Consider the following 27,839-nt stretch of genomic DNA (forward strand, 5'->3'; position numbering starts at 1 on the left):
TCAGTAACCACACCACCCCCCTCCCCCCGTAACCTGTGTGTGGTAATCTGATGCATGTGTGCATTGTCTCTCAAGGCACTGAATGTCTTTAAACAGGTTAAGAATAGGAAAAGTCTTGTGTCAGAGATATTTATCAATGGGGCGCTGTCAGTCAGATGTGCTAATGAGTCCCCCACTGTAGTGGTGTGTAATTTGTATCATTGTGAAGGGAGGACTCGGGCTGTCCCCTCGTCCCCAGCCGGTGTTTGAAACCATAGTTTCTCTTCTCAAGATGAAGAGGCAGATTTTTCTGACAGTGATTAATTAGCATGATAATTGAATTTGGGCTCTGCATGGCTGTGGGCATCGATGTGCTGCACACGCAAAGACGCTCACGCTCAATCAGAGCAGGGGTTCAGACTGTGTTTCCCGGGCGTGTGCTCCCGCGGTGGCTGAGCTTTACAGAGGTGTCATGGATCTTCTCAAACCTCTTGGGTGGCCGCCGTTGTACCTATGGCAGATAAGCATCCTGATCGATCTGCACTTAGCTGATCAGTGATTCAACTGCTCCGATGGCATGAAGTTGGGCTACAGGACGGCGGGACAGCTTTGTGAAGATTGTTTAATGGAACAGGTGTTTAAATCTGAGGATTGCTTCATTCTTCCTGCTCTGTTACGGCAATTACTCCTTTATCTGCATTATGGGGCAGTGCACTTTGATACAGAAATTAACTCTGAACTGGGGCTGTGGATCTCTCGAGGTTGTCCCTTTGTGAAGCTGCTAAATGTCTTTTGTAAAGAATCCTGGTTGTGTATCGAGGCAGCGCATAGTTCAGACTGGCCTGAATCAGAGTACTGTAGCATGTCAGAGGTCACGCCCCCTGTGCCACCCTGTGTTGGCATGCCATTCGGAAGGCAATGTCCTGACCTTTGTGTATCGCCATCAGCTACATGAAAATCCTAACAGACTTGTCTAAAATAAATAATTGTAATCACTCAATCAATTTAATCAATGTAATCAATTTAAAGGTCTGATGCCATAATGTGTCAAACATCAAAGGTAGAGAGAGATCCTGTAAAGGTCACAAAGAGGTCAGTCATCTCTGAGGTTATTGACTAGCAAGGGCGCGTCACGTGTGCCGAGGGCAGCTGTGCTTTGACGAGTCTCTGTTGTCTATTGTTTATTGTTCTATAAACACTGCGCCCTGCCCTGTTTTATCGGCATTGGAAAAAAACTGCATCTGCTTTTTGATCTGCCCTCAATTATGGACCTGCGCTGTGCACTATATTTAGGAATTGCATAATGCATGGATCCATATCGCGAGCAGGAGCCTAGTTTAATGTCATCACTGCGGTCACAGCCTTCCTGTGGATTGTTTGAGAGCATTGGTGCGTCTGTGTGCCGTTTTTTTTTTTTTACATCTAAAAAGCTGACAGCATTCAGAGAGACTCTCAGCTGTTGAAAAGGAGGGCGACGTCGCTGTGATGTGCAGTACACCGCCTTGTCACCGTTACAGAGCTGATAGAATCTTGTCTGTATGAATGAGTTCTGCTCATGAATAAGTTGTGGCCTCATTAAAAATGTGCAGTCTCAGGGGGGTTGTGTAACGGCAATCTGACAGCCGACTGTACAAAACTGCTCCTAACTTGTGGATTGAGTGGGTGTTTCAAGACACAAACTAATGCATTTGCTGGGAAGAAGACTGTCAGCAGCGAGAAGAGAAGATTCCCCCGACAGCAGTGTATACATGAACAGGGCTTGAAAATCTTTGGCGCAAAATACCTGCTGGCACAGTGGCATTTCAATGATTTCATACAGGGTTGGCTGCTTTAAATGAACTACCTCTAGCTTTAATTAAGTGTCTTTTGCCCAGGAAGTTGACGACAACATGGTTTAAACCCATTTTAATACACTTGCATGTTAAACTCTTAAGCCATCATTAATAATTATACTTGACATTCTGCACTGTCCCGCGAAGTGTGTCCTGAAACTGACACAGCCCTGTGACCTGATGACACGCTGTCGTTTTGAATTGCGTCCATTTAAAAATAACCGATCGGTGTACCTCAGTCTGTTACTTTGTATTCTTACACTTTACTTGAATCAACCTGCTTAAAATCAGGCCTATTAGAAAGTAATAAACCGAGGTATGCGGAGTAATTAAAACCTCCATGTCATAAAATTGAATTATGTAACAATTGACTCATGAATATGAAATGGCCCGCCCTGGTTCTGTACAGGAACGCCACAGCCGCCGGTGTGCGTGTGTGTAGCCGACTCCTTCGGTAAACTCACTGGCTTTAGAGACCGCGTTGTGAGCTCGGGGTGTCCTTGCCGAGGTCGAGACAGACCCTGACAGCCACGTGTATTCTCCTCACGATCAGAGGACGGCGGCACACTCCCAGTCTGCCTGTCTCTCCCCCCCTCTTTATTGCCATGCAGTGGGGGGACAGGAAGTCGTTGTAATGGCCTGCTTTCAATGACTTAAATACTTTCCTCCACTGGAGAGAGCGGTGGGGGCTGACGGTAAAAAGAAATAAAGCCAGATGTGGGGCTGTTAGTAGGACACCGTGGAGGCAACAGTGGTTGTGCCTGGGGGGTGGTGCCGAGCAGCCCTGGAGAAAGCGACGGTGGTGGTGGTGGTGGTGGTCGGGGGGGGCTGCCCTGCTGTTCGCTGAGTTGTGCTCCGAGGGTGAATCTGTAAGTTGAGCATCTCCCACACACGCCTCTTGGACCCTGATTAGCCTCCTCCGCTTGCCAGGTGTGTGGGAGGAGAGTTTAATGGCTGATCACGAAACGGGCAGCTCCAGCCGCAGTAGGCCTTCGTAACTGCAGAGGAAAAATAATACAAAGAAGAAGAAAAAAAAATATTAATTAGTGATAAAAAAAAATCAACAACAGGCAGAGCTGTTTTCCAGCATTATCCACTGGTATGCGTTTGCTTTGCTCTTGATGCAAAGTTTGCCAAACAATGCGACGCCACATGAATGGGCTTCGTGCAGGTGTAGGCGGCTCTTCTGTGTTCTTGATGTGAAACCCCCTATAAGCAATGCCTGTGTCATGCCTGTGTCCTGCCTGTCATACCGGTGATCTCTGCAGTGCAGTTTAGTGGTGAATCTGGCCTGTAATCTGGGATGTGGGCCTAAATGCAGTAGAACAGCAGGGAAGCTTGTGCTATTTAAAAGTCCGAGACCAGTTGTTCTCTGGAAAATAACAAAACATTTAGGAGGTATAGACCAGGCCCCCCGAGTCTGCCTTTAAATGTGGGAGCTTGTTTGCACATTTAAATGTATGTACAGGCGTGCGTTTTTCCTGACGAGGACAGTGCTGTGCTGTCTGTGCTTCTCCGCAGTCACTAACTCACAGACACCAACCGCACAGATATAAACCGCATCTCTCCGCACCTGAGTTACACCTGAACCTAAAAGCATAATCGCTGCCCAAGTACATAAATATGTTTCTTCTGAGCCAGTGTAATATATTAAAAACTTGCTTTTGTTCTGAAGAGCTGATCTCCCTGGATTAGATTGATCACGGAGGCTACCCCAGGGAGAGGGGTTAATACAAAAGCACTGCCTTCTCCTTGCCGCTGTTTTTTTCTTTATTAAAATAGTCCTTTTATAGCTGCCTCTCTGACATGCCTGCTGATGAAAGGGTTTGATAAAACATCCCTGTGTTTGCAGTGTAGCGAACGCTGAGGGTATGTCATTATCAGTTTTGTATTCTGCTATCTATGAAACGGGAGTTGTGCAGTACCAGTGCTTTATGCCAACCTTAATCTGCTTTCTGCGCAGTCATTTCCTTTTTTCCCCCTCTCTCCTTTTGTTCTCCTCCTGCCTGCCTCTGCTCAGAGATAGCCCATGGCTGCACAGAGAGGGGGGGGGTGGAATAGACTTCATGGTTATTTGCTCATTGATTGTGATTGCTCATTTAACGGCTGCATTCTTCAGCCCACAACAGCACAGGTGGCATTATCAGGAGGACTGAAGGGCCCGGGCACGTCTTATCTGGAGCGCTGTGGAGAAACATGAACCGGGCTTCCTGGACAAAAGTCTCATTTATTAACATTCAAGAGGAGCATTCAACACCATAGCAGAGGCTTTACTGAAATACAGAGAGAGAGAGAGAGAGAGAGAGAGAGAGAGAGAGAGAGAGAGAGAGAGAGAGAGAGAGAGAGAGAGAGAGAGAGAGAGAGAGAGAGAGAGAGAGAGAGAGAGAGAGACAGACAGACAGACAGACAGACAGACAGACAGACAGACAGACTGGGAAAGATGCAGAAATTAACAGAGAGATGGATAGCAATGACTGCTTCACTCCGTAGAATGATTTGAAGATCAGCAGCTTGAAGCCCATGAAGATTATAAACAAGACTTTAAAGCAGCATAACTTACGTTTCAGTACTAATACTGTAGCTCATTCAGCATGGCTTGAATTCCCTTTGAACTGCTTTTCTCTTCCAGTAGTATCAAAGTTATTCATATGCACTGCCTTATAATCTGGGCAGAAAAACACCCTGCCACTTTCCTCTCCAGTGCCGCTCTCTCCTCCTTTTTTGTGTGTTTATTTAGAGCCCCCCACCTTGGTGTGTACAGCTATCCGCTGGGACTGTGAGGTTTCAAATACGAATTACAGTGACTGTGCTCTGTTAATGGTGTTCGTCAGAAAGTTGGGCGGCTGCATCTCCGAGACGAATAAATCTGAACCTTCCAGCGGGTATTGGTGCCGCTTTAAGGGTTTGTGTTGTGCAGATCAGAATTAAGACGTCAGTAGCGTGTTCCGTGACGTCATGGGGGGGATGACCTGACAGTGACAGGAAGGCCTCTTTGAAGGTCAGGCTTTAAAGCTTGTGTACAGGGAACCCTGGTTTGGGGTCACTTCCTTCCTCTACGGTACACGTCCGACACTTCTATTATTGTGAGGCATGTTGTCTGTGCAGGAGTGACAGGACACCATGATGCACCGCGATGACACCGAACCGCTCACTTTGAACCCGGAAGTGTTTCTGTAGGTATATGGAAAGCTGCCAAGTAAACAGAGACAGTGAGCTGTAAAACAGTAAAATCCAGGAGTTTCCCATGATGGAAATACATCGAAAGGTTAGAAAGGTTAACAGCAGGCAATTCTTTCTTGCGGTTGTGGTGTGTGTTTACAGTGTTGCTGCTGGTGCATGAAAATCTTTCATAAGGAAACTTGCTCAAGGGGAATGTGGAAGTGTGATCTTTTTTCGCTGGCAATATAACTTGGCAATGGATACATAATACGCTATATCATATCTTGTTTGCAGCTGCCCCCGGGGGTGTGAATTGGATTTTGGACAGCATTATGGCCAGGCTACTATTAAGAGAATATGGATTATTGCTGATGTCAAGAGTGTGTGTGATTGTGTGTGTTTGTGTTAAATTCGCTCTGTTGTGGAGAAGTCATCACACAGCTGTAATCCTGGATTACATCACAAGGAATTTAAATTGATCGAGCCTTAAAATGCAGTGTCTGAAGGATAGATACTCTTAATGTTTGTCAGCACAAGTGTCACCCAGTTCTGTTGCTACTGGCCTTAGAAGAGATTGCAGTCCCTGTCCAGTGAGATGCAGCAAAAGTGCTGTGGGGGGAATAAAAAACAGCATTTGATGTGATTCATCTGATTGTGCAGCCCTGTCGTAGTCCTCTCCTCTGGCTGTCAGAGACCAGTCTGTATTCCAGACCTGCGACCCCGTCCCCCAGGACACCTTGGCCCGGCTGTCAGGGGCCGCTGACCATCAGGCAGTGCGGTCTGGAGCTGTGTGTGTGGGGGGTGGGGGGCCTGTTGAAGTGGCTGCTTTCTTCCACAATCTTGTACAGAAAAGAGGAGAAAGCAGCAGAGAAAATCACGGGAGATTTGTTAGGATTCTTCCTACACGGACTTAATCGACTAGATTAAGGTGATGGCGTTCTCAAATTGCAGAACCTTAACATCAGTGGGGGGGTAGCTGACCTTGGTGTTTTTTTTGTTTGGTTTTTAAAAGGGACATTAAAATAAAGTGTAACATCTGCACACCTGTAAAATAAATACATTGATAAGGTGTCCAGAAATAAAAATAGACCTTGTACTGTATATTGCAAGAGGCTTGTTTGCCATCAGTGGCCGTAGGGGTTTACAGTATTTACTGTGTGTGTGCGAGTGTTTCTCATTTTTACTTTTGATGCTTGTGAAAGGTGACTCGAGTCCTGTGATTGGTCAGCTCGCCCTCATTCGGTCAGGTGACCCCCTCCCTGTGGAGAACGTGCTTCAGACATTCCTCCAGCTGCGGCGCTGAAAATCCTACTGAATTTCATGGCTGAAATCGAATACAGTCAAATAAAATGGTAGCCCGTCGCTGTGGATAAGCCAGAGTCACGTGAGCAATCCGGTTTTCCCAGTAGCATCTCTGCACCTCCTCCAGCTGGGCCCAGTCACGTTAGGCCCAATCTCTGGGGCAGATGTACTCGGCCTTATTAGACGACCACACAGCCACCTTCTCCGGCACAGCTGCAGGGATTACTGCATCGCTGGCTGTCGCATCGCATTAGGAGAAATGCCCTTCTCTTGTCAACGGGGGAGCACAGGATGGGGAAACTAAAACCGAGATCTCCAGGAGGCCTCAACACAGCAAAGGGACTCGGTTTTCATCCAGTGGACCCAGAACACTTTAGAACGCTTGCTTGATTAAGAAAACATTTACATTATTGACTTTGACCCACTTGTCAAACGATCATTTGGGTTCCTCTGACACTCTTCCAGGGTGGGCAGTGATTTTGCGTTTATTACCCTATCTCCCATTCCTTGCACCCGGCCTCTCCAACATGGGTCTCCCACTGCAATGTGGATTACAACCTGTAGTTTGAGAAAAGGGCTATTTTTAAATCTCACCCATATGCTCATTATAAGGCAGAATTAAACTAAAGCGACTGATCCATTCACTGTATTCGGGAGGCAGATGCCCAGTTCCTCCTGTCCAATCCGCGCCTGACGCGAGACTCCGCGGACCTAAGGGCCAGCCCAGCTCACTGCCGCTTCAGGGCGCTGCTCGTTCATGGCAGATACACTGCCAACTCGGGGGAGGTCGTGACCTTTACATCCGTTCGAAAATGACTTAATTTACAGCTTCCTATAAAAAGAAACCAAAATGGAGAGGAAGATGGATATATCCACACTTAAATCCACACGCATAAACACCACGGGGGGAAATCAGTCCTTTCATATCGATTCAAAACCAAACCAGTAAATAACACTCACGCGATCGTGCGTTCTGGTTTGGTGCCAGGGGGAGAACCGTGTAATTGCAAAACAAGGAGTGTACACGTGTATTTTTAGACGGAGGAAATGAATCACTAAATGTTTTCCTGTGGCGTTTTCCTTGTGTGACCGATTGACTTGTTGTCACGTGACCGGCAGGGCTCGTTGACTGGAGCCAGGCCTGTGTCCTCCGTCCCGCGGGGGTTTACAGCCTCCCTTCGATGAGAGCTGAGGAGTGTCCGCTGATTTAGACAACTCGATTTGTTAGCAGCTAAATTAGAACATAGAACATGAGTTTTCAAACGAGAGAACACAAGAGACATAAGAAAGTGTCCAAACAAGAGGAGGCCATTTGCCCCATCGTGCTTGTTTGGTGTCCATTAATAACTGAGTGATCCAAGGATCCTATCCAGTCTGATTTTGAATGTTCCCAAATTGTGGTGGCCTTGCAGGACACACCATTCTTCCAGTTTTCATAGTCTCTCCAGCTGCAGATAAAACTGAGCTGGCCCATGTGACTGACTAGCCTTTGTCACTGCACTGTCAGAGCCCGGTGTGCCGCACTAGGAGTGCATTACATTATTCGTACGCAAATGCTAATTAAGGACAAACCAGACTAAATAATTCAAGCGTCCATGAGAAAATAAAAGCAGTCTTAGTGCTCCGTAATAGGCTTCCCCCGGCGCAGCCTATCGATTATCTCCTCAAGATTTATTGGCAGTCGCCCGGATTTTATTAGTATGGATTTTACTGTTAATGTTGGAGGAAAACCCAGCCCAGTATAAAGATGAAGTATGAATAGGCATTCAATCTCTTAACAGATTTCAAACCACTCTCCCCGGGACCGTGTGATTTATGGGTTCGTGTGCGCGTCCGGCGGGCGGGGGGAAGATTAACGCGTGCGGCTGAAAGCGATGACTCGGCTTGTAATAAGTCTCCGTTTACTACAGCCGTGCTGATTGTTGCACCGGGGCGCCTCCTGGGATGGCCGTTCACCTGATGCACGTTTGTGTTCTGCAAACTTCACAGCGTCAGTGTGTGACGGCGTGGTGGGTGCGTGTTTCTCAACGGCCTTAACATAAACTGCAATCGGAGTCACGGTTGCGTAACGGTGGCAAGTGCAAGCCCCCTCAGTTCACTTCTACATCCTTTTTACCTTTGAAATGCAGTCTGGAAACGTCGGGTAGCGGTGTCTCCTGCTGAGGGGGTAGGTTTTGGTTGAATGGCTTTTTAGTTCACAGCAATTTAGCAGTGAGGAAGGTGCAAAGAGAGCGTCTGCTCAGGCCTGGCGCTCTGCGGTTTAACTGATCATGCTGATTAGAAAGAACGAATTCACCGCCTTCTTACGGAGCACCTTGTACAATGTGCTTGAATTCAAATGTCAATACAACATGTGACCCTGTCTTGTTAATAACTGGCCTACTCTACAGTGTCATGAACTGATCTGTGAACATTAGGTGTAAAACTATAAAAGGTATGAATGATATGATATTCAATATGCAGCAGTGTTGTGGAGATATTCTAATATAACAGAAGACCTTTCCTAGTTCAGCCCAATTTAGATTAATATTCACCCGTTTAGAGTTCGACTTTATGCATCTGAAACTCGGTTTGCTATCAGTCATATTTGGGAGCAGTGCTTTGAGGTTATAAATATTGCACCGTTCCTTCTCCAGGATGAGGAGAATACAGGCGCAGCGTGTTTTGGTGTTTTTCCGTCCTGGCACAGTTTTACATTTTACTGAGAGCGCCTTGGGGAGCAATATAAATCATCTCCTTTTTTGCATAAAATACAAGAGCAGAACAGCATCGGCCGTTAATAAGCTCAGGTATTGCTTCGTCTGTTAAAATCCACTGTTGAAATATGATACAGCAAGAAATATTTTTGAAACATCATTTGTTTTGGTTTGTTTTTTTAAATTGAACTCTTTGATTGTCTTTTTTTGCCATGATATTGTTTTATATATTTAGCAACGCTTCAGCATAGTCCGGCGTATTCCACCGTCTTTGACTTTCTTCTGGGGTAACATTAAAACTTATTGTTCATCGTTGAGCAGAACAGGCATAATTATAGCAAAATAAACACGTGTATTTTGTTCCGACTTTAAATGCATATTACGGCTCATAAACCTCCCATTCTCTATATCCTCACTTCCGTCAAGATCTGCTCTGTCCAGATTTTGAACAGTGATGTTCTCTTTTGTGGCTTAGAGGCTCCAGATTGCACCCTCAGCACCAAATCCAAATCTGATATTCATACACCGGTCAGACCCCTTGGATGTCCAAGTGCCAAATTGTTGAATCTGTCTTCAGTGTTGAGCTTGTTAAAATTATAAACGGATGTAACGGAAATATGTCCCTGGTGAAGGCGAACCTACTTTATATTAAAATGACTTGATATCAAGTCTGTAGAAACTGAGCATTATGTGAGAACAATTCCACAAATCCTGACCGTGCAATTGCACATTTTTGAATTGTAAAATCATCGGGGTCTGGCCAGGGGTGGGCCTGCCCCCTGGTGGATCCTTTGTATCTGCCTGTCGATATTGTGCGTTTGCTCAGTACTGCAGGTAACAGAGTAGGTGTTTGTGTTTTGTGGCTAGATAATCATGTGACATATGCTTGTACATACGCGGAACCCAGACCTGTTCAGTTGGCAGTTTATTTGTATTTATCCATTTATTTTAAGTAGGAAAGTGAATTAAGGGGACTGAGACCTTGTACACAATCAGCCTCAATATTGTTGAGATTTGTTTGCTCTATACAGGGTTTGGTGTGTGCATGTGTGTGCGTGTGCGTGTGTGTGTGTATGTATGTATGTATGTATATATATATATATATATATATATATGCAAGTGTGTGTGTGCCAGTCTTAATGTGTGCCAGGCCTAATGAAGCATTTGAAATTACACCTCTTACTAGATGGTTGAAAAGGCTGAGTACCAGGGTTTCAGCCGGCACTCGACAGTGAAGGTGAAATATCTGCGGCCCGGACGCCTTCATGTGCCTCAGAGAGACGCTGCAGGAATGACTTTGACCTTGTGCGCAATTCCTGCTCGTTCCAGTACACAGTCATATTCTCACACCTTTTCATGTGACCACAAAAGGAAAGATTAGGTTCCAATGAGCTTCCTGTTGGCCAGCTGTGCGTCGGTTTTTTGAGCGTATGGATCGTAACCAGGCTGAGCAGGAAGATGAGGGAATGCTTCTGATTCTGGGAAGTATGATTTCCCTCATATTTCAAGCAAGAGCTGTATAGATTGTGTGTTTAACAACTGAGCAGCTGGGAGAGGATGTTTTGTTGATGTTGTTACACAATGTTTTTACATTGTGTACAACACCTTATGAACACAATCAGGACAGTCCAAAGTCTGACTGCTTGATCCTATTGTAAACTTTGCTTCCAAATTGTTTTCATGTTTTCCCACCAAAAGAGAAAGTTGAGGGACATGTTTGTGAAACGGTTATAGAGCACCAGGCTGAGCTGGTGTAATGAGCCCGGGGGGTTGTGACCTCTGACCTGTCACTCCCACTGTTGTGAAGCGCTTCTATTCCATATCGGGCCGGGCAGGCTCCAGTGGGAAACTTCCTGCTATTTTGCAGTGTCGTGTGCGTATCCCGCTTGCAGGCTGTCACACGTTCAGACATCCCAAGAATGTGAGCCTCTATAGGCATGTGTAATTTAGTTATATTTCTTAAACATCATCTACTTGCGTAACAGTAGAGGTGTGTCTCCAGACTCCTGCCTCGTCTTTGCCGCTGGAGCCTTTGAGTCGTGGGTGGCTGGGTCCGCTTGGACGCGCGGCTGGGTTTCCTTCAGCTCTGTGTTGGGTGTCTCGCCCCAGGCTGTAGCCGCCTCACAATGAGAGCATTGTGTCACTTCCGATTCCTCCATAATCACAGCCAGCAGCGAGCGCTGAGCTGGAAGAGATGATCAGCTTTGGACTGATAAACATATCTGAATATCTCCGGTCGAATCAGCCGTGTGGGAGAAGAAACGCCTCGTCGGCAGAGCAGGGTGTGCGTGTTTCTGTACACACCATGCTTTACTCACTGTCACTTCCACATCTCCCTGTGTTTTTATTGTGCTGTGAATTTATCTTCTGCAGCCATTGGGAGAACTTATTTTTAAATGAGCTGAGCTCTCAGTGTTAAAACACAGTTGACGGCACTTTGCAGGTCGAAGTGTAATGGCTAGTATTCGTCTCCAAGTTTCTGGAAATGACAGTTTCCGGTGTGAGATCCATCGCTCACCCCTCGGATCTGGGGACGGCTGGGTGTCGCCAGTGCGGTTTACAATGGGTGTGAATCCGCATCGTTCCAGGCAAGATCGAAGACCTGTGAGAGTGTGTGGGACAAGGTGCACGGCCGACCTGTGACAAGTGTGTTCCTGAGCCGCTCCCGCTGCACATCTGCACCTTGCGTGGCTTTGAAATATTCACAGTGGTGCCGTACGGGAGACGGAGGAGCAGTGTTGTGCTCCGAGGTGCCACTTGCTTCCTCCCCCACTTTATCATCTCCGCGTTTTTTTGTTTCAGTTAATTGATGCTTGTGAAAGTGTGTCCATTAAAAGCATGCCTGGACATCTTTGTAGTCGTCCTTGTTGGTGACAGTTGACAATCAAACATCGAATGTACTTGTTTGTTGTTACTGATCTCTTAAAATTAAAGGTTTACTAAGTGTGGTGGTGTTTGTGTTTTCCAGGGTTGACCACCGAGGGTTTGTACCGTGTCAGTGGCAACAAGACCGATCAGGATAACATCCAGAAGCAGTTTGACCAAGGTAATGTTTTTTATCTTATTTCCGTGACTGTGATTTTTTTTTGGCATATTGTGAAGAGAACAGATGAGTTTGTTCTCCTCTGCACGCCTGTGTTTCGCGCTGCAGCTGTATTGAGCGTGACCGCTGTCAGTTCTCCTCAGGCGGCTCCTCACAGTGTGTTGCTCTGTCTTGCAGACCACAGTGTGGATCTGATGGCGATGGATGTGGCAGTGAACGCCGTGGCCGGGGCTCTCAAAGCCTTCTTCGCCGACTTGCCCGATCCTCTCATTCCTTACAATCTGCACCCAGAGCTGGTGGAGGCGGCCAGTGAGTACAAACACCTTTCTGGAGGAGCTGAGGAAGCCGATGCCGTGTTGTTGTTGTGGTGGTGGTGGTGGTGGTGTTGTACAGTCAGGACGTGTCAGGAGCGCGACCAAAACTAATCTTGTGGTCTGCATTTCTTGAGTTTTTAAGTGTTTCAAGTTTATTGGGGTTATCACTGATTTATTAATTATTAGTTATTAGCATTTCAATTTAGACTTACGGGTCTCATTACTGTAGACTTTATACAATTACAGATGTTGAAGCTATGTGAGTTATACTACAACACTTCATCCTCCAGAGAGATGGACTACGATCTCTTCGTTTTGCTCGACGAATGCAGATTAAATGGTACTCGGGAGCCGTAATAAGTACGCACAGTAAACATTTGATCTCCATCATTAACATTATCACACTACTAGCAGCTTACGTTGACAAGTTCCTGACATTTGTATGTTAGTTATTAACACAGATTCCAGGTAAACTGTCCTGAAGTGAAACCATGAAACAATAACCTTCGTCAGCAGCGCAAACCCCCCGAGTTCAGCACTGCTTTACTCACACCAGGAAGTGTGTAGCACAGCCGGGCGATTCTGTCCATATTTATATCACCGCTTCTGGGTCTCAACCCACAGGAATCCACTGTAATCCATGGTCTTACATTTTTAATCAGACATCGTTAGTCCATCAGTTGTTCTTTTAAGAGCCGGATTTAACGGTGATGCGTAAATATAAATACACCGCCGTGCGTCTCACATTCCTCAACACACGTAAAGCCTGGGACTTAACACGGCTCGGCAGTTTACATGTTTCCCAGAAATAACCTTGTTTAAGCAAATTAATCGCCTAGCCTGACGGATCGACAGGGCTTTAATACCGGCTCGTTAGGAGCGTTTTACGAGTTCAAAGCCGCGCACTGGAAGCTCTGAGGAATACTGACTTGGGCGGTCAGGTGGTCTGGACACCCTATGAATAAGCAAAGAATTGGGCTACAGATCGCTGTTGAGAGTTTGTCTAAGGTCCGGTTCTGAGTGGATGATTGATTTCATTTTATTCCTTACAGAAATTGTTGACCGGATGGAGCGAATGCTGGTCCTCAAGGAAATAGTGAAGAAATTTCCCCCTGTGAACTATGAGGTCTTCAAATATGTTATAACCCACTTAAACAGGTATGTAATGTGCTAATATTTTAATATATACACAGATGGGTGACAAAGGAAAGCCCAACACAAAGTGTCTCAGTGAGGTGTTGGGCATCACGAGCCCCAGAAAGCTTCAATGCTCTTGGCACAGATTGTACGAGTCTCTGGACTCTACTGGAGGGATGAACACCATTCTTCCAATAGATATTCCCTCATTTGGGGTTTTGATGATGGTGGTGGAGAGCGCTGTCTAACACGTCGGTCCACAATCTCCCATAGGTGTTCAGTTGGGTTGAGATCTGGTGACTGCGAAGGCCATAGCATATGATTTACATCATTGAATGGTGTGATGAGTATGACAGTGACCCTCGTGCCCTGTGGATGGGCATTGTCATCCTGAAAGAGACCACTCCCATCAGGAGAGAAATGTGTCACCATAGGATAAAGGTGATCACTCAGAATAACTGTAATGAGTTGCAGTGACTCTTCCCTCTAAGGACACAAGTGGACCCAAACCATGCCAGGAAAATGCCCCCCACAGCACAACAGAGCCTCCGGACCCCCTCACTGTAGGGGTCCAGCAGTCAGGCCTGTCCCGTTCTCTTGGTGTCCCACACATGCACTCGCCCACTTGTCCAGAACACGAGCCAATTGAGCGTCTGTGTGACTGGAGCTCCTGCCATTCGTGCCCCAATAATGACCCCTCTTTCAAAGTCACTTAAATCCTTTCCTCTTGCCATCTTGCCATCAGGGATGGGGTTCGTAAAGGTGTTAAAAACATCTTGTATAAGTTGTCAGAAACATGGGTTTCATCCTCCAGAGCTGCGCGTGTTTGTGCTGCGATTACAGCCGGCAGCTCGTCGTCACGTCTCTGAAGCCGCAAGCACAATATTTTGCTCCACTAATCCAGGTTGTTCTCCGTCGGCTCTGCATCCTAATTTCCAGCAGGAGCTCAGACTGCAGGCGCTTTAAAACCTGTCCTGCAGAGTTTATAAACAAGTCAGGATTGAATAAACGAGTGGCAGCAGCCGCAGGCAGAGCTGGTTCTAGCGGTGCCGGTCAGCAGCACGTTCCTCTGGAGGAGAGAGATCCGATCGGGGTGGGATCAAAGCAGCTTTGGGTTTGAGGCAGCAGGCAGCTCCAGCACCACAGCGCATCTCAGCCCTGTGGGGGACTTGATCCCAGTCTTCAAAATCATGAAAGGCATCGACCACATCAAACCAGAGGAGCTTTTCCAGATCAGCAGGGACACACGCACCCGGGACACAAATGGAAATTGGGCCTCAAGGCATTCAAGACAGAAAACAGGAGACACTTCTTCACACAGAGAGGCGTCACAATCTGAACAAACTCCCCAGCGATGTGGCTGAAGAGACAATTTGGGAACATTCAGAAACAGACTGGATAGGATCCTTGATCACTTAGTTATTAATGGACACCAAACGAGCACGATGGGTCGAATGGGCTCCTCTCGACCGGACACTTTGTTCTTGTGTTGGCCGGCACAGCGCCTCAGACCGGCTCCCAACTGCGGGGCCTTTGTAGGTTTTATTTATAGATGCTGATCTGTTTTGTTCCATTATTGTAATTTCCAGAACGATCTTTTCTGTTCTTCCTCCGGTGCTCTATCAGGGATGTGTGAATAGGCTGTTCTCCTCTGTCGGGGCAGGTGCTCTCTTTATCTCTCACAGCGCGGCCATGAGCTCGTCACAGTCGATATTAATCGGGCGCGTCAAGCTGGGCCTTGGCCAGCAAGGCGCAGTGCGGGACGCGGCGTCAAGGCAGAAACCTGTTTCCAGCCATGAGGCAGAAAGGAACGTTTTCCAGCAATGAGTGGAACGAGTTACCTGTGATACCGAGTTCATCCACATGAGTCGGCCTTAATAATAAGAGCTCTGTCATTCTCCCTCTGCTGACCCATGTGTGGAGATGATTAACACCTCTGTGTGTCAAATCTGTGCAGCTGGGATCTGCAGAGGTTTTACTCAACCTACAAACCTAGAGGTTTGTTTGTTTGTTTGCCTTTGAAAGATGAGGTTTGTTTGCCACTCCCTAAAGATGTTTTTATGCACCTTCTCAGTGCTTCTCTGCTCACCTTCTCTCTCTCTCTCTCTCTCTCTCTGTCCCCCACCCCCAGGGTGAGCCAGCAGAGCAAGACCACTTTGATGACGGCGGACAACCTGTCCATCTGCTTCTGGCCGACGCTGATGCGGCCCGACTTCGAGAACAAGGACACGCTGTCCACCACCAAGCTCAACCAGTCGGTCATCGAGTCCTTCATCCAGCAGTGCCAGTACTTCTTCTACGGTGAGGAAGCGGTGGACATGTCCCACCCGGAGGGGACACCCCCGTCGCAGCACGGTGCCGCCCACATGCCCGAGCCGCTGGTGCCCCTGACCCTGCCGCCGCCCCTGCAGCCCCAGCAGATCCAGCACCAGCTGCAGGCCGAGCCCCTGGTATGAACCCTGACGCTGCTCTCCCCGGCAGGACGGAGACCACGGAGCGACCGGGGGCTTTTCTCTGACGTCCGGGCGACCCTCGAGGGGACGGGTCTCGCCGCTCCCCCCGGGACGGCGGCGTGGGGTCCGAGCCCCGCTGCCACCGGCGCCACAAAGACGGCTTCGCACATGCGCTGCTCCAGACTGTTTTTGATTTCCGGGGGGCCGGGCGTGGCCGGAGTCTCGGGAACACGGCGGCACAGAAGTGACGCTTCGCTCGCCTGGCAGCTCCCTGGGAACCCGATTCCAACGCCCTGAACTGTGGAGGGAAATAGAGAAGATATTTATATATGAAACTCATTGTGTTTTTACAGCAAAGATGCTCTGTGTGTGTGAAACAGGACACACAGCTGCGGCCCGTTTTAATGGCTGCACTGGCTACTTTTTGTCGGCTGTTTTGGCGACCGGTTTTTGTCCAGGAATCCGGCATGGGGGGTGCTCAGCTGTCCCGAGTATCTGCACTGTGGGACGGATCTGTGTGGACGACGATGCCCAGCGCTCGGTCACAGACCCTGTACAATAATCCCTGCACCTTCGGTCTCCAGCGCCGCTGCGGCTCCGTGTCCACCGGGGCGTCGCACTACGCAGTCCTGCGCTCGGGGGTGCGACGCACCCGGGCGACGCAGTACGTCCGTCACTTTTGTTTTCCTCTGATGTAAAACGTCTCCGCTCTTCTCACTTTCATAATGGGAGACATTTTCTAGAGTTCATCTGTTGCTTCGGCTCAATGTGCATGTTTTTTTGTAAACCAGAAGAAACCTGTCTGGACTCGTACGGGCTTCTCCATCTTCATTAGAGGGGATTTCATTTTCCTGTCTTGGTTCAAGGGGAACACAAACCTGGGGGGCAAAATATTTTTCACAGCTTTTCATACAAGAAGTCTTTTCATCGTCATCTGGTCTGTAGTTTATTGTCTTTGAACCAAATCAGGGTGAATCCAGGAAGCTAAACCATTGTGGTTCTGTCTAATTGTGTGTTACCCTGACTAGAGAAATAAATCCATATATAAATATATATATATATATATATAAATATATATATATTCAAATATATATATTAAAAATGATTGCTGATATAGCAATAAATACTATGGGGTACTGAAGCTGAGCCGGTGGGCTGTATATGTATAATCTTGTAAAACTTATAATCAGTTTTCTTTGTGCTATGATGTACTAAAAAGTTTGAGTTGGATTAATTGACTGTGTACTTAATTCACTATCTTAAAGGAAGACTCGTTGCTTTTCCTCTTTTCAATTTGGTACAGATTTCTGTTTTTTTTTTTTTTGGCTGTAAAGATGCTGCTTATCTAGACAACGTTCAAGAGGAAATCCAGTAGTTTTGTTGGCAGTGCTGTAAAATGGGCGGCTGTAAGCCACGTCTGGTTTGGAATCGGATACATGAACTGTATGTAACGTGTTTTATTTTTTTAGGCTTTGCAGAACCGCGGTTATTCCATTCTTTGACAGAAACGCTACGACTGGGGGACATTTGAAATGACTGGGGTCAAATATGCAGCTGCTAGGAAACCTTTTCTGTAGTTTGGAGAAGCAAATGTATTTGTTCAATAAGATCTGCCTCATTGAAGCTGGTGTACAAACTCTTAAGATTTGACCATCCTCTCTTGTGTATAATAGTAAATAAATGATTTGGAGAAATTCATCTTAAGAGTTTGCTTTACTCAGTATTTTGTTTCTGAAATAAAATCTCATTTTTTTTCACAACCGTGTCTGAAGTGAAGTGTCTCCAAAGTTATTGTCCAACCTGTGTGTCTGTGTCTGCGTGCGTCTCTGTCTCTCTGTGTCTGTGTGTGTCCTTGAGGAAAACCTGCTGTCCTCTGCAAGAAAGAAGAAACTGGGACAGATGTTCACCTTCAGCAGGACAACGACCTGAAGCACACAGACAATGTGAAAATGGCTCTGTGTAGATGTGTGTGTTGTGGTTTGGTTGGTTCTGAACTTGATTAGGACTAAAACAATGTGAACACACCTGTTTGACAAATTCTTCTGTCCCAATGACTCTATCTTATTTTCTCAAAGTGCTGATTAATCAGGTCAAGTTGTTGCTGTTCTTTAATTTAACATCCAACTTAAAAAGCCCAGCTGACTCTGTCCTCAGTTTGTCTGTTTTAGGCTGAATATAAGCTAACGATCTGATTGCAATTGGACATTATCGCTGCTACTGCACGTCACTACCTCCAGAGTCTTTATGATAGAAAACAAAATAGTCTACAGTGGCTTGTGCAGCATGAAGGACGGACATCTCTGTGACGTGAGTGAGTTCTGTGTGCTCAGGTGTCCAGATCAAGGGTTGCTCTAGAAACATACACACATGCACGCTGTATGGATCAGCGATGGATCTGTCACATCTATTGACTCTTGGAATAAATAAATAAAAGCATCCAGTAGAAAACTTTTGCTCTTAGACTGACGCAGGTTTGAGATGTTACTGTTGTGATCGTGTATTGAATACAAAGTGTTCAATAATGCATTGGTATCTATTAAAACAGCCGTGCAATGTCCTGTTGATCCCATGACCATTCACTTGGTAAGAGGGGCCGCTAGTGAGAAAGGACCCGACCGAGCCCTGTCAATTACGACTACATACTGACACACACAACGGCCATAGTGCATCAGTTAGCACAGTATACTGCGACTGGGCTTTAACATGTCAAACGAAAACGGCAGAAGAGTGCGTTACAGCTGCAGCATCTCCCTCTCAATGAGCGGCGCACGGCGCCCCCGCCTGGAGAGCCGGGGGATTGCAGGCGCAGGTTGAGCGGAGACGCTGGTTTAGGGCCGCGCATGCGTCTGTGCGTAGCGACGCGCAGCAGGGGTTTCTGGGTAAGGGCAGCTGCAGACGCGCCGACGTCACTCAGCGCCGGCAACAGCGCGTCTCTGCGTCCTGCGCGTCCGGCAGCGCTGATTGGCTGAGCGGGACGCAATTAACAATTAGCATCATGATAAACAGTGACTGATCAGGGCATTGATCCGGAGACCCGGGTTTGCAACATCATCTACAGTGATTGATCAGGGCATTGATCCGGAGACCCGGGTTTGCAACATGATCTACAGTGACTGATCAAGGCATTGATCCGGAGACCCGGGTTTGCAACGAGATCAGAATTGAATTACAAAGGAAAGATAGAAACTTGCTGAGCCGATCAGACGAGCGCTATATCAAGTGCAAATCTAATACAATAAATAATGATAATAACATATGATTTGTAGAAAATAGTGTGTTTAACCAATCAACATGATTATAAATCTTTCACAATTACTCATTGATTACAAAGCCCATATTGTCGCTATATGTATTATATTATTCTATTATTATCACATGAACTGCGGGTCTGGCGGTTGGAGAAGAACGTATTTATAGCTCATTAATTTTGAGTTTAACAGCTGAAACGCCATATATGTATCTAATTCAAATTTACAGTAACATAGGAACGGATATGCAGGAGAAATGCGCATGCGCAGAGACGTGTGTATGTATGTTCAGTGTTAAGTGTCTCGCCAACTATAGCAAGAGAATAGAGATCTGCACATACAGGATGCAATTTATATGTGTGTGCAGTTTCTGTATTAATAAAATATGTTATTAACAGTGTGTTAATTTACATCCATACAATCGTAGCTGCACCATAGCCAGCGGGTTTCGTTGCCTATATTGCGATGTGTGGCGCACACTGCCCCCTATGGACGCGTCAGTGCCAGTGCGCTGCCAGACAGCCGTGGCCGTCTGCGCACGAACAGCGCATGTGCGCAGACACGCAGACACGCAGGCGCAGAAGTGTAAACCGGCCTTGAGACGGACTGCTGTTAGCGTCTCTACCGGCTTAAGCAGCTCAAACGCGGCCCTCCCCGCCGCCTGAGGGATCCTGCCATCTAGTGGACACAGGGTGAACTTCAGCACCACTTCATTTGAGCACAAGTCACGCAAACTGCCTCCTTTCGATCTCAATTAAACAAGTGTGTTTATCTATGCACTTTTAATTCGTATTGCAACGCACACACCTGCTAGACGAGGATTTTAAACTGATAAAAGCAGTTCATTATATACATTTGTGATCTCGCTACAATCACTAGCATGATCACACACATACACTTTGTATATTTATCCTTCATTAAACTACATCGAATATTACTGCTTTAATACTGAATGTAAAATTAATGTTAAAAACCCATGTGACATCTAAGTCAGAGTAAAGTTAAAATTAGAAACAATAGATGCCCTCTCGTTTATAAACTCTTATGTTTGCTCATTGGTGTCCAACAATAACTTAATGATACAGGATCAAATAAATTAAAGAGAATGCTTTTGGACCAAATAAACAAATGACAGAAACACACGCATATAATAGTATCCCTGTTAGGACCACGTATAATACTATAACGATACATAATTACAGATAGAGGTGTGTGTCTGCGCACACACACGGTGTTAATATCTGATTTAGTGCCGCCCACCGTTTACAAAGCATGCAGACTCACACATGCACAGTCATGAGAAACACACACGGAATAAACGGCACGACGTTAGGTATCGGTTACTGTCCAAAGACCTGCAGAAAATATTGCACACCGCAGTTTGTGTTTCTTGCTAAAAGCTTTGGTTGAAAGCGTCCATATGAAACAATCTAACATATAATTCATCAGAGACACTGTGGATGTGACGTCCCCACATGAGAGCTGATCGCTGTTCATTTTTAGGTTATTTTAAAGCAGTAATATTCGACATAGTTTAATGAAGGATAATATGCAAAGTGTATGTTGGTGTATGTAATCATGCTAGTGATTTTAGCATGATTACAAATGTATATAATTAACTACTAATTAACTACTAGCAGTCTAATGATGTAGCAGAGTGCACCAAAAACATTTTAAACAGATGGTCATACCAACAGCCAACTGCAGGCCGGGAGTCAGAGCCAATCGCAGTTCAGTTCCTCCTGGCCAATCAGAAAGGACAGATGTTTGAGTCCGGCGGGACAGTCCTGGCAGCACTGTTGCCCGATTGTGAGATTTTAATTATTTGAACGTGGGGGAATTTAGGGGTTTGACCCCACCTCACCAGTGACCCCCCAGAGCTCACCAGCAGCACCCCTCCTGTAACTATTGTATCCTACACCTGTAACTACTGTATCCTACACCTGTACTACTGTATCCTACACCTGTACTATTGTATCCTACACCTGTAACTACTGTATCCTACACCTGTACTACTGTATCCTACACCTGTACTATTGTATCCTACACCTGTACTATTGTATCCTACACCTGTAACTACTGTATCCTACACCTGTACTATTGTATCCTACACCTGTACTATTGTATCCTACACCTGTACTACTGTATCCTACACCTGTAACTACTGTATCCTACACCTGTACTATTGTATCCTACACCTGTAACTACTGTATCCTACACCTGTACTACTGTATCCTACACCTGTAACTACTGTATCCTACACCTGTACTATTGTATCCTACACCTGTAACTACTGTATCCTACACCTGTACTACTGTATCCTACACCTGTACTATTGTATCCTACACCTGTACTGCTGTATCCTACACCTGTACTACTGTATCCTACACCTGTACTACTGTATCCTACACCTGTACTATTGTATCCTACACCTGTACTACTGTATCCTACACCTGTACTATTGTATCCTACACCTGTAACTACTGTATCCTACACCTGTACTATTGTATCCTACACCTGTACTACTGTATCCTACACCTGTACTGCTGTATCCTACACCTGTACTATTGTATCCTACACCTGTAACTACTGTATCCTACACCTGTACTACTATATCCTACGCCTGTGCTACTGTATCCTACACCTGTACTATTGTATCCTATACCTGTACTACTGTATCCTACACCTGTACTATTGTATCCTACACCTGTACTACTATATCCTACGCCTGTGCTACTGTATCCTACACCTGTACTATTGTATCCTACACCTGTACTGCTGTATCCTACACCTGTACTATTGTATCCTACACCTGTACTGCTGTATCCTACACCTGTACTATTGTATCCTACACCTGTACTGCTGTATCCTACACCTGTACTGCTGTATCCTACACCTGTACTATTGTATCCTACACCTGTAACTACTGTATCCTACACCTGTACTACTATATCCTACGCCTGTGCTACTGTATCCTACACCTGTACTATTGTATCCTACACCTGTACTACTGTATCCTACACCTGTACTATTGTATCCTACACCTGTACTGCTGTATCCTACACCTGTACTATTGTATCCTACACCTGTACTGCTGTATCCTACACCTGTACTGCTGTATCCTACACCTGTACTATTGTATTTTACACCTGTACTACTGTATCCTACACCTGTACTATTGTATCCTACACCTGTACTGCTGTATCCTACACCTGTACTATTGTATCCTACACCTGTACTGCTGTATCCTACACCTGTACTACTGTATCCTACACCTGTACTGCTGTATCCTACACCTGTACTATTGTATCCTACACCTGTAACTACTGTATCCTACACCTGTACTACTGTATCCTACACCTGTACTATTGTATCCTACACCTGTACTGCTGTATCCTACACCTGTACTATTGTATCCTACACCTGTACTGCTGTATCCTACACCTGTACTACTGTATCCTACACCTGTACTATTGTATCCTACACCTGTACTACTGTATCCTACACCTGTACTATTGTATCCTACACCTGTACTACTATATCCTACGCCTGTGCTACTGTATCCTACACCTGTACTATTGTATCCTACACCTGTACTGCTGTATCCTACACCTGTACTATTGTATCCTACACCTGTACTGCTGTATCCTACACCTGTACTGCTGTATCCTACACCTGTACTGCTGTATCCTACACCTGTACTATTGTATCCTACACCTGTAACTACTGTATCCTACACCTGTACTACTATATCCTACGCCTGTACTACTGTATCCTACACCTGTACTATTGTATCCTACACCTGTACTGCTGTATCCTACACCTGTACTATTGTATCCTACACCTGTACTGCTGTATCCTACACCTGTACTGCTGTATCCTACACCTGTACTATTGTATTTTACACCTGTACTACTGTATCCTACACCTGTACTATTGTATCCTACACCTGTACTGCTGTATCCTACACCTGTACTATTGTATCCTACACCTGTACTGCTGTATCCTACACCTGTACTACTGTATCCTACACCTGTACTATTGTATCCTACACCTGTACTACTGTATCCTACACCTGTACTATTGTATCCTACACCTGTACTGCTGTATCCTACACCTGTACTATTGTATCCTACACCTGTACTATTGTATCCTACACCTGTACTACTGTATCCTACACCTGTACTATTGTATCCTACACCTGTACTACTGTATCCTACACCTGTACTATTGTATCCTACACCTGTACTACTATATCCTACGCCTGTGCTACTGTATCCTACACCTGTACTATTGTATCCTACACCTGTACTACTGTATCCTACACCTGTACTATTGTATCCTACACCTGTACTGCTGTATCCTACACCTGTACTATTGTATCCTACACCTGTACTGCTGTATCCTACACCTGTACTGCTGTATCCTACACCTGTAACTACTGTATCCTACACCTGTACTATTGTATCCTACACCTGTACTATTGTATCCTACACTGGTTCTCCTACACAATCTGACCTGGTGTTCTGATATATTTGGCATGCCGTGGAAATCTGCATCCCCTGGTTGCGTATGCGCAGTTTAAGGAGTGGCACACACATGACTTTTCGACCAGCTCTGCATGCTTTATTATATACAAAAGGTCGATTATTTGCATCCATTTACAGGTAGTTTAAAGATAAATCTGCACGTTTTGCCAATTGAACATAATGCTATGTACATTGTGATATGAATTAAAATCTATCTAAGACTTCTTTTATTATTTTATTAACCCAAATGTCAAGTCAAGATAGTGGTTTAAAAACGGATTTTAATTCTGGTTCACAGTAGTTATAAGTAGTTTTAAACTGCGCAGGTGCAATCAGTCAGGGCAGGTCGGATTCCAGGGGATGCCAGATATGTCAGAACAGCTGTTGTTAAAGATGGCAGCGGTTGAGAATAATGGAGCTGCAATGGAGTAGGTGTTATTGATGAGCCGACCAGTTGGTGACGGATATATTGTCACACGTGTCAAGTTATAGACAATAAATCAGACAAAATGTCTCTCTGTACACAGGCAAACAAGCTACTGCATTACAGTGTATAGTAAAGGTAGTTTGTTTCAAGTAATGTAATTGTATTTTACTGCAGGAATGTCAAACTTTAAAACAAAACCTGTTTTGATCTGTCAATCAATTAAAGATCTGCACACCCAGAATGTGTTGACCCTGTTCTGGGTTCATAACTGTGCCTGTCAGTGTGATGGGGGGCATCCTGTCTGTGTGGCAAGAGAACCACCTTTCGACTGAAAACAAACCAACAGACGTTCAGGGTCTGGTTCGACAAGGTCAGTTTTTTTTCAGTTTCTGCTCAGACTGACTCCTCGGCCTGCAGTGAGACAGTAAACCTTCAGCCATGTATCATACCGTGTATTACTGGGGTTTGAACAGACATAGAGGCGATACCCAGGATCCCACAAACCTCTGCGTCTCTAATGAGCCCAGTGGTGGCGCCTCATACTGGACACAGTAGGCAGTGTATCCCAAGCAGAAGAAAAGAACCCGGTTTCACACCAGAGCCTTTTTTTCCATGAGTTGGTGTCTTGCAAGAGGGACAATCTGCTGTTGTTTTTTTAAGTAGGTTGACGTTACAGTTTCAGATGTTTTAATATTGTTTTCTGAAGGAAATCACGAGTGTTTGCCTGAAAAAGAGATCACTGGGGTTTTTTCTCACCCTAACCCCCTTTATGAGCCACATATTATTACAGAAACAGCTGATTTATCATCTAATTTATCTGAAACGCCTGTCTGGGGACTTGGGGAATGCACAGGACTGTGTGAAACTACGCATCTGTTGTAAGAATCGATCAACCTCAGCATTTAAAGGCTCTTTTGTAGCCTTTCTCATGTTGTTGTGTAGTCCTGTGATGTGTGTCTATGTGCAGGATGTGTCGTTGCTCAGTGTAACTCTTCACACAGGGGTCAGTAGATGTTAACATCTGAAACCCTAGACCAGCAGCTCTTCCGCTCACTGTCACCTGCAGTGCAAGTAGATACCCCAGGTCTGTGTCCGAGATCGACCCCTGCCCCTCTCTGTGTAGGTGAAGTGGACAGAGCTCCCCCGGTGACTCTGTGTCAAGTATACATTTATTTTCAGCATGCAGGGAATTTGTAGGCGATGGTTTCTGCAGAGAGGGCTTTCTCCCCCGCAGCGTCCTCCAGTGGTCGGCTGTCAGGAAGCAGGAGAGGGGAGAGCATGTGAGAACCGTGAGCTCAGACTCTGGGTGACAGACAGAGAGAGAGTGAGAGATTAGAGTCTCAGTAATGGCCATGAATGACAGCAGTATTTACTGCAGACTCCAGAAGCCCTGAATTAAATGTGTGGTTAATTAATAAAACAGGGCTGAGGAACTCCAGCTGGGTGTGTGATTGTGCAGCAGCTCAACAGCCTGTGTGTTCCTCGTGACGAGTCCTGTGTCCTGAGCTCCTGTCCGTGTGTTCTCCTCCAGTCTCCCCAGCCTCTTTGTTTCCTGGAGCAGAGAGGCAGCTGCACCGGAGCCCCACCTGATAGATGCCGAGAGGAAAGCCCCTCTCCCTTCATCCTCCCTTCCCCTGCGCCGTGCCGGTCGCCCCTCCCACCGGGGGCCTGGATGCTCTCAGAGGGGCCGCCTCACCGGCAGGTTTCCACAGCAACAGTGGCCTTCCCCATAATGAGCCGCATCACCCAGACTGACGTAACAGCACCGCGCAGCAGCCCGAGAGCCCAGGCGCCTCCTTGCATTGCAGCCCACAGATGTGCCCGAGCTGTCCAGGAGGAATGGAGTAGAAGAGGGAGATGGTACGTACGTTTCAGCTAAGTTTGAGCTTGTGTTTCTATTATCCTCTCAGTGTGGAGTGTATTCTCTGCCCTGCTGCCTGGTGTCGGTGTTGTCTTGAATGCTAATAGAGGCAGCACAGCGTTTGGCTTTGTTAAAGGGCTGGCGGAGGCGGCTGTCGCATACAGAACTGCCTCCTGCAGCCTGAGGTGAGGACAAAGGCCTCAGAGTCAGAAACGGCTTGTGTTTGAAAGCTTGGGTGCAGAGAAGCCCCAGAGCCACCGTTTCTCTCCTGTGACGGGCCCAGGCTGGCGTGTTCCTCCCGGCTCGGCGCCCGGCTGTCCACCCACAGCACCACCGCTTTCCCAGCAGTGACCTGCTTCTGCTCCCGGCAGAGAGGCGAGGCCGTGCATCTCTCCACGTGAGCTCCGATTGTCCCCGTCCCCCGGTGTCAGTAGCGGCCGATTCTTCCCGCATCGCCGCATTGTGATCCTGGATGGGGAGCCGAGTCACTCTGGTGGAGACTGGCGTGTAGGAGACTGGCATGTAGGAGGCCTGCGAGGCGTGGTGAGAGCCAGAGGGATGCTCTGGGTGTGCGTCCCTGGGGGGAGTGACAGGTCAGTGTCTCAGGGCCTGTGCCCGGCTGTCTCTGGCGCTGTTGTTGTGTGGATGACGGGCTGAATTTGTTCTAATGCACTGCAGCAGGAGCCTGAAGTAAAGCTGCTGTCGCTGATCAGGTTGAACACACTGATGTGAGAGAGACGACACAGCACCGCCAGGCCCGGCTTTAATCACCAGTTGTTTACTTTGAGCAGCAGTGTTTCTCTGCATGTTTGTGGTGTGTTTTTTGTGTGTCCTGATCTATTGTTGCGCTGTAAAAGCCCCCCTGAATGCAGCTGCGATGTGTGTTAGTTTAAATCAGGTCACATGAGAGGTGTGTGAGTGTTTTTCTGGGATCTCGGTCTTTGTTGTTCTTTTGCAATATCATTGCCAGTGCCGACTGGACCCTAAGGGCATCACATGAGTGCTGATGTAGAGATGTGCCTGTCCTGCATGTTTATTCTATATATATGAGATTATTGTGTGTGTGGGGAGTGTCCTGGTGACCTAGCGGGGTTGGGTCGAACCCCAGCTGCAGTGTCAGAGTGCGGGCGGCGCTGGGCGGGCAGGCTGGCCGGCTGACGGATGTGTTTTGTTCGTGGCGTCCCTCCCTGCCCCCGGCCACACGCCGCTCAGGCCTGGCCCCCCCATTGTGCTGTGTTTAAAGCCCAGCTGAAGTCACACATGTGTCTCGCCGTGTCTGCGCAGCCTGCCTGCTTTTCCTTGGGGAGAGTGCTCGACCCGGCCCGGCTCTCAGGGAGGGGCCAGCGCCAACTCCCACCTTCGCTTTGTCTGGCTGCTGCTTTATTCTCTTTCTGAGAAAATAAATAAGGAAATGTGAAGACATCAAAATAGAAAATGTTCTGTATCCATCAGTAATGGATCGGAGAGGGAGTGTGTGTGTGTGTGTGTGTGTGTGTGAGCTCAGGAAGCTGTTCCTTTGGAGATGTTCTATTAATAGCAGATTAAATGAAAATATCTTCTCTCATCGTCGCTCAGTGTCAGGTGTCGTTTTCTGTTTGTTCGCGGATTGTGTTTCATCTTTGAGGTTCTTGTTGTCCTCTGAGCCCGTGAAGGCCTGTCTGTCTCAACTCAGACTGTGTGGAGAGACAGACGGGCTGCTCTTCAGTGCTGTGACGGGCTGTGGCCTGAGTGTCAGAGACGCACCTCCCTCGCTCTCGCACTTGTCCACACTGGAGAGTAGCACAGGGGGCAGTGGATGTGGATCACACTGTGGGGGTCCCTGGGTCTGTCCAGTCTGCCTGTTGTCATGTTCCTTTTAA

The 27,839-nt window shown here is 46.7% G+C and overlaps 2 protein-coding genes across 2 annotated transcripts in view; both read left to right on the forward strand.

Moving 5' to 3' along the window:
* Nucleotides 1-17,675, forward strand: part of arhgap5 (Rho GTPase activating protein 5) — a 41,408-nt gene extending 23,733 nt beyond the window's left edge. Inside the window, exons 4-7 of the mRNA XM_066693977.1 lie at nucleotides 11,937-12,014; nucleotides 12,189-12,320; nucleotides 13,378-13,483; nucleotides 15,594-17,675. Of these exons, the coding sequence (XP_066550074.1) occupies nucleotides 11,937-12,014; nucleotides 12,189-12,320; nucleotides 13,378-13,483; nucleotides 15,594-15,918 (641 nt within the window). The 3' untranslated portion in view covers nucleotides 15,919-17,675. The remainder of the gene's footprint in view (nucleotides 1-11,936; nucleotides 12,015-12,188; nucleotides 12,321-13,377; nucleotides 13,484-15,593) is intronic.
* An 8,226-nt stretch (nucleotides 17,676-25,901) lies between these two features.
* Nucleotides 25,902-27,839, forward strand: part of akap6 (A kinase (PRKA) anchor protein 6) — a 122,579-nt gene continuing 120,641 nt past the window's right edge. Inside the window, exon 1 of the mRNA XM_066694324.1 lies at nucleotides 25,902-25,979. The gene's annotated coding sequence lies outside the window, so the exon portion shown is untranslated. The remainder of the gene's footprint in view (nucleotides 25,980-27,839) is intronic.

Source organism: Amia ocellicauda, chromosome 21 (genome assembly GCF_036373705.1).
Source record: "Amia ocellicauda isolate fAmiCal2 chromosome 21, fAmiCal2.hap1, whole genome shotgun sequence".
Taxonomy (NCBI): domain Eukaryota; kingdom Metazoa; phylum Chordata; class Actinopteri; order Amiiformes; family Amiidae; genus Amia; species Amia ocellicauda.